This window comes from Myiozetetes cayanensis, unplaced genomic scaffold, assembly GCF_022539395.1.
Source record: "Myiozetetes cayanensis isolate MyiCay16 unplaced genomic scaffold, myiCay2020 scf2-11, whole genome shotgun sequence".
In the NCBI taxonomy this organism is placed as follows: Eukaryota; Metazoa; Chordata; class Aves; order Passeriformes; family Tyrannidae; genus Myiozetetes; species Myiozetetes cayanensis.
Genome location: NW_026087411.1, coordinates 33,048,098 through 33,062,123, shown reverse-complemented (window position 1 = coordinate 33,062,123; position 14,026 = coordinate 33,048,098). Strand labels below are relative to the sequence as shown.

At 40.1% G+C, this 14,026-nt stretch overlaps 1 protein-coding gene across 1 annotated transcript in view; it reads left to right on the top strand.

Annotated features, from left to right (window-relative positions):
- LOC126640057 (opsin-5-like) overlaps positions 1-14,026 on the top strand; it is a 28,746-nt gene that overhangs the window by 8,471 nt on the left and 6,249 nt on the right. Inside the window, exon 3 of the mRNA XM_050315547.1 lies at positions 13,324-13,423. Within this exon, the coding sequence (XP_050171504.1) occupies positions 13,324-13,423 (100 nt within the window). The remainder of the gene's footprint in view (positions 1-13,323; positions 13,424-14,026) is intronic.

Here is a 14,026-nt window from a genome sequence, read left to right as displayed (position 1 = left end):
CTCTTTTGTTATCCCTATAAATCTATGTATTTGATCAGTGTTTGACAGATTTTCAGTAGTTTTTTTCCTATGTGTTTGCAATAGTTCTTACTAGTCTGGGATATTTTACTTCATGTCAGAGCTCATGCTCATGTTGGAAAGCTAAGGTGTAGGCTGTGCTTGTCTTCAGCTCACCTGAAGTCAACCTGGTTGTTGGCACTTTAACATTTAGCTTAAAGCAATGTAGACTCTTACTTGACATGGCATGTAGAGCAAAGTCTCCATGCAGCATTTGGGCATACCCATGTATTTTAGCGTACAACTTTTTGTACTAAGTCAGTTGTGACTCTTCAATCACATTCCTAAATTCTTGGCTGCTTCATTGCCTGTGGTAGAATGCATATTTTTGCTTAATGGCACAGTCTTTCCTGAACTTGGAGGCAGCTTTTTGTTGGAGAACTTGGAAAAAATTATTATTGTTAATTCTGAAACATATGTGCATAGACAGAATATAAATGCACTCCCCCAGACAGACAGGCACAAGCCTGGTTCCCTGGTGCTTTCAGTAACATCTGTGAGAAAGATTATACTCTGTTACATGAGGGAATCAAAAATCTGAAAATGACAGGATAGCCTACAGCAAGGTGTAAAAAAAGTCATGATGAAGGAAACAGGAGAAAAAAATAATCTTCTTTTCTTGGTGTTTTGTGTTTGGGTTATTTTTTCAAAGAGGAAGTTGAGCTATTGTGCAACATAAATGAAAGAACATTTACAGTTCACCTTCCCTCTCTTTCAATAAAAAGGTTCAGTTTCTGCAGAGAAAACTCCAGTTTCCCATTGAAGACTCTGATTAACATAGGAGCTTTAGCTTGAACTAAAAAATTATTATTTTATTGTTTAAAATGCATGTCTAGTCATTTGGCAGAAAAGATTTATCAAAATGAAGCTAATTATTTCCTCAGAAAAAATGTACTTTTTTGCTAATGAGAACACCTACAGTTGCAATCTAAGGTCTGTTGAGAAGAAACTTTGACTTTTTTAAAAAATTGAAAACTTTGAAGTCATCAGATAAATAAACACATACCTGCAAACTGTAAAATTCATGCCCACACTCAGAACCAAACAGATGACCATCTTCCCCCTATTTCAAGGAAGGTTAGAGCTATGACTAAGAAAGGAAAGGTAAAATATGTATCTCCAGGTCCAGTTGTATCTTTGTTGCAGATTTCCTCTGTAAGAAAGCTTAAGCCATTCAGTGTGGAATCCTGAACCAAGATCTGTGGCGTAACTTAACGTTTACAACCCAACAGGTTGAAAGAGGTAACATTGAAACAACCCTTCTGCGTCCCTACTCCAAGCTCTTTCAGATATTTGCCTACACTGTGATTCATTTTTTTGTGGCTGTAAAAAACAGCACACCCGGGAATTGACAAGGCACGGCACACTGTGTCTGTGCATCTGGATTTGCATGGGAACTTCTGTCAGCAGCCTTACAGACTTTCTTTCTTGAGACATAAAAATACTGTGATGGAGCTGTGTTTGAACTTTATGTGATGGAGGTGGGCTTAATCTCACTGTGCTTGAAGTGCCTTTACAAGGAGAAAAGTGGTCTGTAACATTTTTAAGGCACCCAGACAGTTCATTGATCAGGCTGTGTTAAGCAATCTCTTTTAGATCTTCTGGTTTTAAACAGCATTCATTTGTAAAGTTAATTATTAAGCTTGACAAAACAAAAGCCAATGATGAAAAACTAAGTTATGGAAACAGAGTGGTTGTTTTTAAGAAGAATATTGTGCAGAAATAACAGGAAGTTTCTGAGCATAAAAAAAGATGTGAATGTGTGTGTGGACAGCCAGCACAAAGGTCAGCCTAAAAGTGTTCAGTGTTGAACCACAGTAGTGTTTCAATTGCTTGCTTTTTGGTGTTTATAAAATATGATAGGTTTGTAGTCTGACCAGAAAGGGCCTCACATCTAGAACATGACGAGTAAGGAGCTTGGTGCCAAGAAGGTAAAGCCTGTGCTTTCTGTCATGACCCTTCAAAGTCAGTGCCTTTTGCTTCCCTCACTGCACTCAGGCTCCTCTGCAAGTAGCTGGGGTGGCAATTTGGGCTGCTGCCCACAAGGACATGGGTCTTTCCTTGGCATGGCCCTTATGTTTTCCTTTACTTGGTTTGTTTTGCTGAGTCCAGAGGATGGCCTTAATTGGCTTTCTGTCATTGTCTGGTTCAGTACACATTTGCTCCTATTGATCAGTCAGCTTTTGCTGTCAGGTATGCTTAGGGAAATTTTATTTTCCCAAGTTAGCCTGTCATTTCTGTTTATGAAGAAATTTCCTCAGCTCACCTCACTTAATCCACCTAACTATTTTGTTTTCCTCTGACTTGGGTCTCCTTCTGTGCCCTCAGGTAACATTTTTTAACATTAAGGTTTGCCATTCTTGGCTGCCTCATTTAGAGGGAATGGGGAAAAGACAGACCAATAGTACTTCTCTCAAATCAGCATAGTCTTTGAAAACTCTCTGCAACAAAAGGTGTATCTCCAGCTACTAGGACTATCTTTCTGCACACCTGCTGCATGGAACAGATAGATGTGATCCTGTTCTCCTCCTCTGTATGGAAGAAACAACACTTTTCTTCCCCATGCCAAACTTTTTTTTTTCTTTAAGATCTGATAGAGCTCTTCTCTCAGGTATGAGGTGGCATGGCAGTTCTGAATCCAAATGCTACCACTGCTGAATGCTGCTTACAAACGTGGTTTTCCAAGCATGGCTTTTGGAATTTGCTTTCACTTCTTGTTTATCCCTTCCCTGCTCTACCACTCTCTCTTATTCCTGATCTGGACAGGGGGAGGACAATCTCTAGCACATTCATTTTTCAGTCTCTGGTAATATTATCAATAAGTAAACTAGTTTGTATGGTAAATTTCAGGTCATAAAATGTAAGCCAGTGATGAAAAGGCCTCTTTTCTCCTATTTACCATATTTCTAGTGAAAAGCTACCTCTGGATATATTTTTGTCCTTCCCATATGTTTCTTCTATTTGTATGTTCTACTGAGTTAGAAGCTGCACTGAAACCTGTAAATAGCATTGCGTGCAAATGTTCTTACATATAGAAAGTAGAAAAAACATTAATTCTCTTCAGGTAAACACCACAGTTTTTTCTAAACCTTAATAATCAACTGACATGAAGTTTTTATTGTATCTCTTAATCATGTGGTGAATGCAACAAAAGATGGAGGCTTCAGGAAGCCTCTAAATATAGGGGAAGGATTATAATCTATCTGATCCCCATATATCCATTGCAGTCATGTCTGAAACCAAGAATGGGCTGTGAAGTGCATTAGGATTTTAAATCCTTCATAATCCTTGTACTTCAGTTTAAACTTGTTTCCACTAGTTAGCTCTTCTAGATTTCTTATTTAATTTTATTTTTTTATAGTACCATTTGGTTATTTTAATGTTAATTTTATAAATACTGAAGAATTTTACTAGGAATATCAAGACAATTGACAGCTCTTACCATGTGCTCACTCTGTTGGTATAGGTTTCTTGAAAAAAACACATTATTTATTTCCGACTGTTTCTTACATCTCAGATGTGTTTCGGCTGAGCACGATGTAGTTATCTCCAGGTCATGGTACCATCACAGACATACCCACTGTCACTGACGTGCTGACTGACGCTATTACGGCAGATGCCCTCACCTCACTATCAGCCTAGGTATTCCCAGTCCATATGGCTAGCCAGATGGTGCCAGAACATCCCCAGCAGATCTGAATATGCACAGAAACAGTCTCAGGAGGAACCATAAAAAAAAGCTCTGCTTTGAGGTATTAGTGAGTACCACAGTAGCCTGTCTGACAGGATCCACCCCCAGTGTCTCTGTCCCTCCAGCTGGCCCTCACCATCCCAAGGGCCAGCCTGGATGGACCTGCCTTCACCCTCTTCTGCTGAAGCTGCTTTATGTTGTGCAGAATAATAAAAGCACTGAGGGGAGCAGAAGAGAGAGAGAAATTACTGCCTCACCCTGTGGTTGGGTTTACTACAAAGCAGTGAGGAAACACAACGTTTCTGTATTCTTGTCTGACATACCCCAGACAGAAACAACTGGCAACGTGGTGAGCCGCAGTAAGCCCCACACTGCATACGGGTGTTGTCCTACTCCATTATCCATAATACGCTTGTCCATGGTTTCCTGAAAGCACCAGCTATGAGGTGTATGTGTATCCTGAAAGGGCACTGCCTGGTATGGCCAGGAAGTCAAAAATATTCCAGAATGCATGCACTGCATGTGTATGCACTGAGGAGTACGTGGCCCACAGAAATGTATAGGATTTCTTGCACTTTTGCAGGTGTTCCAAATTGTGGTGGTGTAACTGGTCAATTTGCCAGCTGAAATCCCAGATAAATGGAGATTCCTAAGAAAAGCTAGACTAGATGTGCAATATTCCTGCTTTAACAATGCTGCTGATGAGGAGCTTCCCCTCTCTCCAGTGGGTGTCTGACCACTAATGTAGGGAGACTCTTTTTCTCTGGCCCTGGTATTTGTTTTCTTTAGGGATAGTAGGACATCTCCTCATGATGACTATTTTTAGGGCTATGGGGATGTGGGTCTGAGCACTTTGGAAGGAGAAAAGTAAGTCCAGCTCTTTCACACACTCCATGGCGGGAAAGCAAGAATGGGTCAGCAGTGTCTTTATTTTTACAGTGACACTGCTTAATTTTTAAAAGGTCTTGCACATTTAAGGGAAGGATATGGCTGTGAATACCAAGAAATCCCAATCTTTTGCACCAAGAAGTAAGACTTTAAAAACCAAAAGGGAGGTGTGATATGCCCCTCACCCTGTTCTCTTGGCTATATCAGGAGCCTCATTTGCTCACCAGCTTCTACCACCTCCAACCTAAGAGCCAAACTCGGAGCCACAACTCTCCTTTCAGCAGGCAAATGACCAAAGCCTGCAAAGCTGAGCACAGCAGCCCTTACCCTCTTTTGTAGATGCAGCTTCCAGTCAATGCCTCTTGCTAGCACCTAAAAACTGCCTTCCCAGTACTGGGGAGGTTACTGAGGAAAATGGCAGACAGTGTCACTACTGCCCAGTATCTCTAGGCATTTTTTGTTAAACTTCTTCCATCTTAAGCACCCATTCACATTGCTCCATCATCCACTCATTTTTTCCTTCACCAAATCATCCAGCTTTCAACCCACTCCATATATAACAAGCACCCTTCAAGTGTTTGATGTCTCACCCCCACCTCTGCCTCTCATTCTCCACATTAGCCAGCTCTTTGAGTACCCTACTCACCACAAAGCTCTTGCTCATAAACCCCACACAAATCCACAAGCTGTTCATCTAGAAAAGTAAGTCCACTGAGGTGGATAAAGGTTTTCTCCTGCTCACACTCCCTCCCAGCTTGCTGGGATGTAATGATGGTTGCCATGACTGTCCTTGCCCACATCTGAGAGTAGTTGAATGTTCTTCCATGTTTTTCCTCCTCTCTCTTCCTGGATGGGGACCATTCTGTGCAGACGCACTTTGAGTTCACCTGTACTTTCACTTGTGTTCTGGCTCCACTGCATTGCAGGAGCACCTTCCTCCTCAGCACGGTTTTCTGCAGCAGGCTAACTTTGGCAGGGGTTTTCCACCCAAAGATCGAACAAATTCAATCTTGTTTGGTGTAAAAACCTTTCAGTATCACTGTATATCCCAGGGTCCAAGCAGGTAGCTCTAAGATTGAGAGTGAATTAGAAAAAAACAGGGTTTGTTCTCAAATCATAGTAGACCAGGAGTGTCTATTTAGTTGAAAAATTTTCAGCTATCTACCTATAAGGTATTAAAAGAAATCAAACCAAATGTAAAAGGGAGTGACAAATAGTTATATACTATCCTAGCAGAGTATTGGGGTCTGATATTGCTGGGATTTTACTTCTACAGAGCTTATCATTCCCGAGATTTCACTAAGATGAAAATAACCCAAAGACAAATCATGGAACTGGCACTAAGAGCATTAACAGATAAAACAGGTGTTAAAAGTGCTGGAGAAAAGCTGTGTACCATTAGCTCCCTATTCAGCTCACCTCAGCATGCTGATTCACTGTGAAAGGTAGGATGTGGAGACTGATCTATAATGCAAATTCAAAAAGAAGAGTGCCCTTTACTTCACCTGTGCTGTGCTACAAAGTCTTCCTCTCCCAGATAGGTTTTTCAGAAACAAATTTATATCTCAATTATGAACACAAGAATGTATCCTCATTCTTGTTTCCTTGTGCAGCTGAGATTTGGACACTGAAGAAAAAAAGCTTCAGAGATATTAGTCTTCCCTATGTCTTTATTTCTGGTCTGCCTTGATATAATCTGAAGAGTGTGCACCGTGCAGTCAAAGATGTAAAAGCAACTCATGTAGACATCTGTGAGCTAATGAGAAAAATACTTCATCTGCAGGGAAAGGGGGAAAAACTGCCTTAGCACAAACAGAACCATTAACAACATAGAAGATCATTTCAGTGTAACTAATGTGACTGCAGGGAAGTTCAGCCAGTTTTCATTATCCATGAGTTCTCTCTCATTTTCCTCTAAATTATTATTTCTGCAGTCAATTGCGACAAATTAGGGAAGTTATATAGTCAGTACTTGAAAAATTATGAATGCCAAACTTATCTGTTTCCTTGTTTAACAAGTCTGATGTAGCCCCTCCCGTGACACCCAAGCACTGTGTCAGACCATACACTGCTGCCTGGAAAGGGCATTGGTTGCCTGAAAGTGCTCCTACAGAAGCCAGGAATTTACAAAGCCTTAGTTTTGATTCCTGCACTTGCTTTTCCTCCCAAAGGGCTTTGAAATGTCCTTTTCTTTTTTCCTTATGTGGAAAATAGTAGCCTTCCTCATTCTTCTGTCCTGATGTGTGTTTCTAAGAGATTAAATGTCTTCTCTCCGAAAAAGCTGTCCGTCCCTCCTTTATCTTTCAAGATCTTACCATGGGGTTGAACAATTTGTGTTCTTCTGGCTCCTGCCTGTGTGCCACATCCTCTCACTGACTCTTAAGCAAAATTTAATTTGAAACTTAAATAGCATCCTGATAATATCTGTAAATATCTTAAATAGTCCTACCTCATTCTATTTCACAAATATGTATTCCATTAAGTCAATACATTGCTAGTGCATAGGAAGAAATTCAGATCCTGAGCCAGATCCTGTGCTGGCTGAATCAATGACAAGATTACTGTAGCTTGTAATGAGCTGTATATGACATGACATTCGGAATTTCCACACCATTGTCCTTGCAGAAGGGATGACATTGCACCTGGTGGGTTTCCAGGTAGCTTAGCTTTAAGGCCAAGAATAACATGTATATATTACAGAGTCTTCCGGGTTCTCCCTGGTCTATCATGACTCGTTGGCAATGCCTGTGACTCTCCTGTTAGAAACTGTTTCTGTAGTTATTTTGGTACAGGATCCATAGGAGATGAGTACCAACCTACGAGGATATCTGCTAGTATCCATGCAGCTTTTTCAGGCTTTCAGGGGTGTAGGATATTCCTGTCTTGGCCACTCATGACTGAACTGATACTGTCACTAACTTGCCCCTCCTTTTGTCTAGGGGCTTTATGAGCAGAAGAACAAGTTCACTGGTAGATATTCATCCAGCAACCAGAGATTGGTTTTAGAGGCTGGCTACATAAACAGATTCCTTCTTGCTCGGGAAGCAGCACAAACAATTGTACTTTGGAAAGTGCGGTGGGTCACTGGTAATCTCTGGGCTCTCCTTCTCCTGGTGAAGTCTGTGAATGGAGGGACCTTTGATTCCCTTGAGATGTGAAAGCCTCCAGGAACATTTAGTATGATATTCTGAAAAGACAAAGATGGCACTTTGAAAACAAAAGCATGACTTTAATATAATGTTCATGGAACTCAGTTATCAGGGTAGGATCACCACAGGCCACAAAGACAAGCCTTGCCTTCTGTGGAAATGTAACGATGACGGGTGACTCTTATCTGTGTATTTTTTTGTTTATATTAGTGGTGATGCTAGCAAAAAACAAGTAGACTCTGAATTAACATCACTGAAGTGGAGATGAGTTTTTGCTCAGGCCCACTGGAAAGAGTTTTACACAGTGTAGCACAGATGTTCCCAACAGGCACTGCTGGAGTTTCCTATCTAGTGCTTCTTAATTTCCCTCTAGAGTAATTCACATCAAGACAGACAATGGCAATTCAGCATCTAACCTGAAGATGGGAATCTTTCCATTGTATCTGGATCATCTGGTGGTATGAGCTACACGCTTCACATTTGTTCTTCCTGAAGGGAACAGGAGAGATGTTAAACCTGTCATGGTCCTACAGCCTCTACTCAGAGCTAGATAGCAAGAGTGGTTCCAAGCATTTGGAGGTGGGGTACTTGAAAACAAGATTATAATCTGATGAGGCTGTGTAAGGAAATTCTAAAAGCAATTTCTATCCATTCATTAAATGATATGCTCTTGGTGGGGTTGTTGCATTCATAATCATGCTCGCTGACAGGGGTATGTACTACTATAAATTGTAAACTGAGAGACTAGAACTCTAACAGCTAAAAGTCAGCCTAAAGTAAGAATATATGTTGAGCTTCATTTGATTATCCTTGTATACAAAACTAAAATAACTACAAGAAAACAAATAAATTTTTTCTGGGTTCTCCAGCATTACTAAAGCCAAAACCTGACCTGCATATATTAATAGTGGCACTGAATGTACTTTAACCATATATTATAATTAGCATAATTACATATCTGTACGCATAATAATAACGCCTAGATACTGCATTCATATTTTTCCTATCTTTAGTACATATGCCATCAACAGAAAGATTTGATGGTTTAAACTATCTAATCCTGTAGCAAATCAGTTCTCATTGTTTACCTACCACAGCTTGGGTTAATGCCATCACCTCTAAGAATAGCCAACCTTGAAGCCTAATGAGACATTTTAAAAGGCAGAATGCAACCATAGCAGAGCCATGTCTCATAAGCCAAAGATGTTGTGGAAACTGTAGTAAATCATAAGTCTCTTTCACCTCCTGTATTGTAGGAAATCTTAAACAAACTATTTGAGTGCCTTAGGAACACTATGCATTGCAAGTTTGAAGTGGTCTTCTGTGAAGACTGCTTTTGATTATGGACCTCAGTAGTTCTTCCATGTAACAAAATAGTTCTGTAGTCTAGTTGACACCTTATTGTATATTGGAGGGATGGGAGGATTATGTTGTCACCAGACTCAGGTGGGATATTTTTGCATTTACTACAAACTAAGAAATTGTTAAATTTTAAATAATTTAATTTTTTTAATTTAAAAGCATCTAATCAAAAGTATCTGCAATTGCTTTTACAAGAGTATTTCTTGAAGACTGATTTAGGTGCTTTTTTGTCTCTCAGCATTGAAAGGAGATTTATTGGCATTATTTTTTACATTATTATCTCAATATAATCAGATCTGTATTACAAAAGTAATTTTGGGACAGCTTATTGTGGTAGACTTTAAATATATGCTGTGGACAAACAATCCCTGTTTAAAGTTTATCTTTTTCTTCACATATTCATTATCTCATTTTCAATAGAAGAAAAAGATAGGACATGTGATTCTGGTGGGAAACAAATGGACCTGGGGAAATAGTAACAGATTCACCAGCTGGCCAGAGGAGGGAGTGATGCAGCCTTCCTGGCTGGTGAGATCAATATTTCAGCCTAAATTGAAATGAAATCTCTATCTGGGGAGTCTGCTTTTGGGCTATTAAACCTTGATTAATCCAATAATAAGAACAATAAAAACATATATTTTACTCTGTCTGCTTTAAATGAAGACAGCTCTTATGAATCAGTAGGGATTTATAAGTACTAAAAGTAGTATAAGTGGGGCACACTCAAGCTCACAGCCAAAACTTTGCTAGTGCACTGGGGGTTCCTGACTCTCCCTGTGCTGCAGTCACTGAATTTGCATGCAGTAGGAGCTTTATGTATTGTGGGTTGTAAATAGTACACAAAGAGCATTAGAGAGATTTAAAGTCAGGCACAAGTACAAAGCAGAAAAAAACCATAGTTTTTTCTCCACTTGTGTCATAGCTTCCAGGCAGCATAAAGATAATGAGCAAGTTCCATGAGTATCTGTACAGCCAAGGGAGTAATATTGGTATTGCACTGAGAGAAAAGCTTTTAAAACTGCTAATCTAATCGTGTTTCTTAATGGGCAAAAAGGAAAGCTGGTGAACCAAAATTACCACGCAATTAACTTTGTGTTTATGTCAGAATTCATTATTGCCTATTAACACTACTGCTATTTGATCATAATTAATAACAGAAAGGACAAAATTGCATTACACAAAAGATGGAGGAAATATTACAACTACGGAAGGAAGGAGCTTGCTGTGGGGCAGGATAAACGAAAGGGAAAAGCAGAACTGTGTAAGAGGAAGAGCATCCATCTTCCAAAGTAATAAAATGTTATCTACTATTCTAGCATTTCCTTGGCTGTCATTCCATACATCTTTAAAGATGCAGGAAACTGAAATTATCGCACATTCTTGTAATCTACAGATATTAATCTCTGTCTACAGAAATTGGTACTATATTAAAAGAGTTTTTCTGTTGGTAACTACTTTGTGTTCCAAGCAGCTGCCTTGCTACCTACAATCAATGTTGTCTGTTCAGCACCAGAAAAAGTAGCAGAGATCTTCCTTCCATATCCAGTAGATGTATGTTTGAAGCAAGTTGGTTACAGCTGGAGGAATATACCTTGTTCTCTTCTGAAGACTTATGTCTAAGTGACACCAATATAAAAGCATTTCAGAATCAATAGACTTGCTCAGAAATGGTGTATGCATAGCTGGGCTCAAGAGGTAACTTGTTGCCAACAGAATTTTGGCAGGGGAAAGAGTGGTTTGAGAATCCTGCTCCCAAAGTACGCCTGTTGGATGCTCTCGTGTTTTAATGTTCCAGGTGGTGTTGCCTCTGTATAGGCTGTTCTGCAGCTTGAGAGACACAATTTACCTCCTTTATTCATTTCATCTGAGCTCTTGTTATCCCCGGATCTCCCTCTCCCCCGTGACACTTCACCCTGTCACCTGTTCCTAAACCACTGAGCCTGTGGCCAGCATGGGGACAGTGAGCACAGCTGACCCCAGGAGACTGCTGCCACTTGGACACTTACTAACCACATGGCCCTAGTAACATCCCTGGTGGTCATCCCCACAGCATCAGAAGCAACAGTATTTTGATCTGATGAAATACTGTTAAGAAATAATATAGAAATGAGACATGGCACTGACAATGGCTCAATCCTATAAACTAAGTTGATTTAGATAAAATTGCATTTTTTAGCAAGACACCACTCCAAAGAAAACATTTAGGCTTGTTCTTATGGTGACAGCTTTGCCTTCAATGGTAAAGGAGTTTCCTATATAGGCTCCTTCATTTCCCTCTACAGTAATTCACATCAAGACAGACAATGGCAATTCAGCATCTAACCTGAAGATGGGAATCTTTCCATTGTATCCATTGACAGCTTTGTCTTAAATGGTGGATTTTTAGGCCCACCTTCCTCCCCTATAAGCATGCTCAAGGGCTCTTTGAACTGATCATTTAATATAATTGTCTCTCTTAGGTCTGACATCAGGGAAGGAGGGTGGGAGAAAAATAGTCACATCTGGCAGTGATAAAACATACACAGATATATTTCAGGAATACTCCACCAGTTTCAGCATAGGGCTGTGATATATAGTAAGAAGCCTGTCCTACTATTTTAGTATTCAATGTCATAGCTCTTTAGACCTAATTTCCAAGTGTTTATTTGCATCACTGTTGAAATACTGCTTCCTTTCTAATCCAATAACTAATTCAATTGCTTAAGTTTATGCAGCCCTCGGCCATGCATCATGAAGCATTGTTAGAACAAATGGAGAAGTGACAACTGTTCGCATCAATAAGGTTAATGAAATGCAGAGTACATTTACACATCCAGGTATTTCACCAACCTCCACAGCACACAACAGGCCAAATTCAGCCAAGTGCAGCTTCTAGCATGTAGCTGAGACATCCAGGGAAGTCTGTTTTCTGGTTTAAACACGGTTGCATTTATACACCAAGCACGAGCTGATTGTAAGTGGAACACAGGTGGGTGTAGATTGTTGTAGGAGCAAGCCTAAAATGTGGTGGATCTGTAAAAGTTGGCATTAAGAAATATATAATGTCTATACATGGTAGTAAGCAAAAACAGCAGTACAACAAATGATGAAACAGTCCTTTCCTAACCCTTTACCCAATTTAATTTATACAATCTGCCATGGTCTTAGCTTTAAGCCTGGATTAAAGCCCCAGATTCAGAGCTGGGATAAACTGAATTCCATGGGAGTTGTGCCTGTTCACACAAAGACAGTTTGTTCCCATAAAATAATGATGTGCATTTCAATGGATAACTTCAACATTTGAATGCCAAGTGACAGTCCAGAGACACTTGTTTAATATTTGTGCTTCACTTGACGTAAAACTGGCACCTGCAAGGGCTCCTCTGCTCTGGACAGTTTATTATATCATTGCAAGCTTTCAAGAAAAAAAGGCCTTGCCTCCAGCGTTTTGCCTGGATCATTTCCCAGTCACACAGTGCTCCCTAGCAGATGGCTACATCCCTCTCTACTGCAGTCAACAGCAGCTTCCTTCTTACACCCGTAAATGAAGCTTGCAGGGTTGTGACCATCCTGTTGTGACCATCTCGCTGAGACACTGACATCAGCAGGAGCCTACAGAGCTGTGTGGCTCTGCCTGCATCAGTCAGAGGTGATGAGGATCAGGGATGAATATGTAGCTGGCAACCACGAGCACCAAACATTGAGACTCAATCTATTGGAATGATTTAGGGTTTATTTTATTTTTTTAAAAAGCTTTTCTCACTCACCTAGGCCCACTACCCCCTACAAATTCTTCCTTCTTTGGCTTAAATGTCGTAGGATCAGTTTGCATGTTTGTTCTGCATAAGTGGGGCAGCTGCATCCAGTGCGTTTTTGCCTATTCAGGGGTTTTCTTCTTTTCAGTTCAAAGCTTTTCTCCTTCATTTGGCAAGTCATTTATGGGAAGTATAGATTTAAGGGTGTGTTTGGTTGTTTATTGTATGTACATGACAGAGCACTTATATAACTTTTGAACATCTACTTGCTCACTGATCCTATAGAAGATAACTGCACCTGACGTTTTGTATTTCCCTGTTAGTTGATTTTCTGGAAAAACTTTTGAAATCGTTAACACAAAAATGACAGAAGAAATTCCTTCAGTTCTTTTCCCCTTCAGCTCTCTGCAGTAAACATCCTGCACTGTTTTTTTTTTTTCAGGTTGATGGTTTCCTGACGCTTCTCTTTGGCCTGGCTAGCATTAATACCCTTACAGTGATCAGTGTGACTCGCTATATCAAGGGCTGCCATCCTGAGAGAGGTAAGGAATAAAGGCAAGTCCTGTCCTGCCTTCATTGAACCTGGTGCAAATCTGTATTTCACTTAATCACAGATTATATTAAATATAAATTAAATGAATTGAAAACCAGGACATAATGCAGTCACACACATTTCAAACATGTTTCCATAGAATCTTTCAGGGTTAACTCCAGTAAGAGTCAAATTATTATTAATACACTTGGGTCACCATGGGTTAAATTCATCCTTGTGCCAAAGATACCACAGGTCCTGCTGACCCTCTGTACTCTTCAAAATACAACTTCAATTGCTCCTAAGTGATACATCATCATCTGGACCTGAAACAATGAATTTAATCTTCTATGAGATGATGTCTGGGAGGTTTCCAGTCAGATCCTTCATTCAGAAGGCTGCCCTACATACAAACATTTTCACTCTTTAGTGTTTTGCCAGGGTTTGTGAACAAAAGGCATCATGGACTGCTTTAGATGGCACTGGGAACATTCAGTCTGCGTGTCTTTCCTCCAGCTTTTGTAGCACTGTGCAGCCTGCCATCCCCACGTGCCTCTCCAGCCTCCCCTTAGTGGACATTTTCACACCCTGAGAGATGAAAATTACTCCTGCT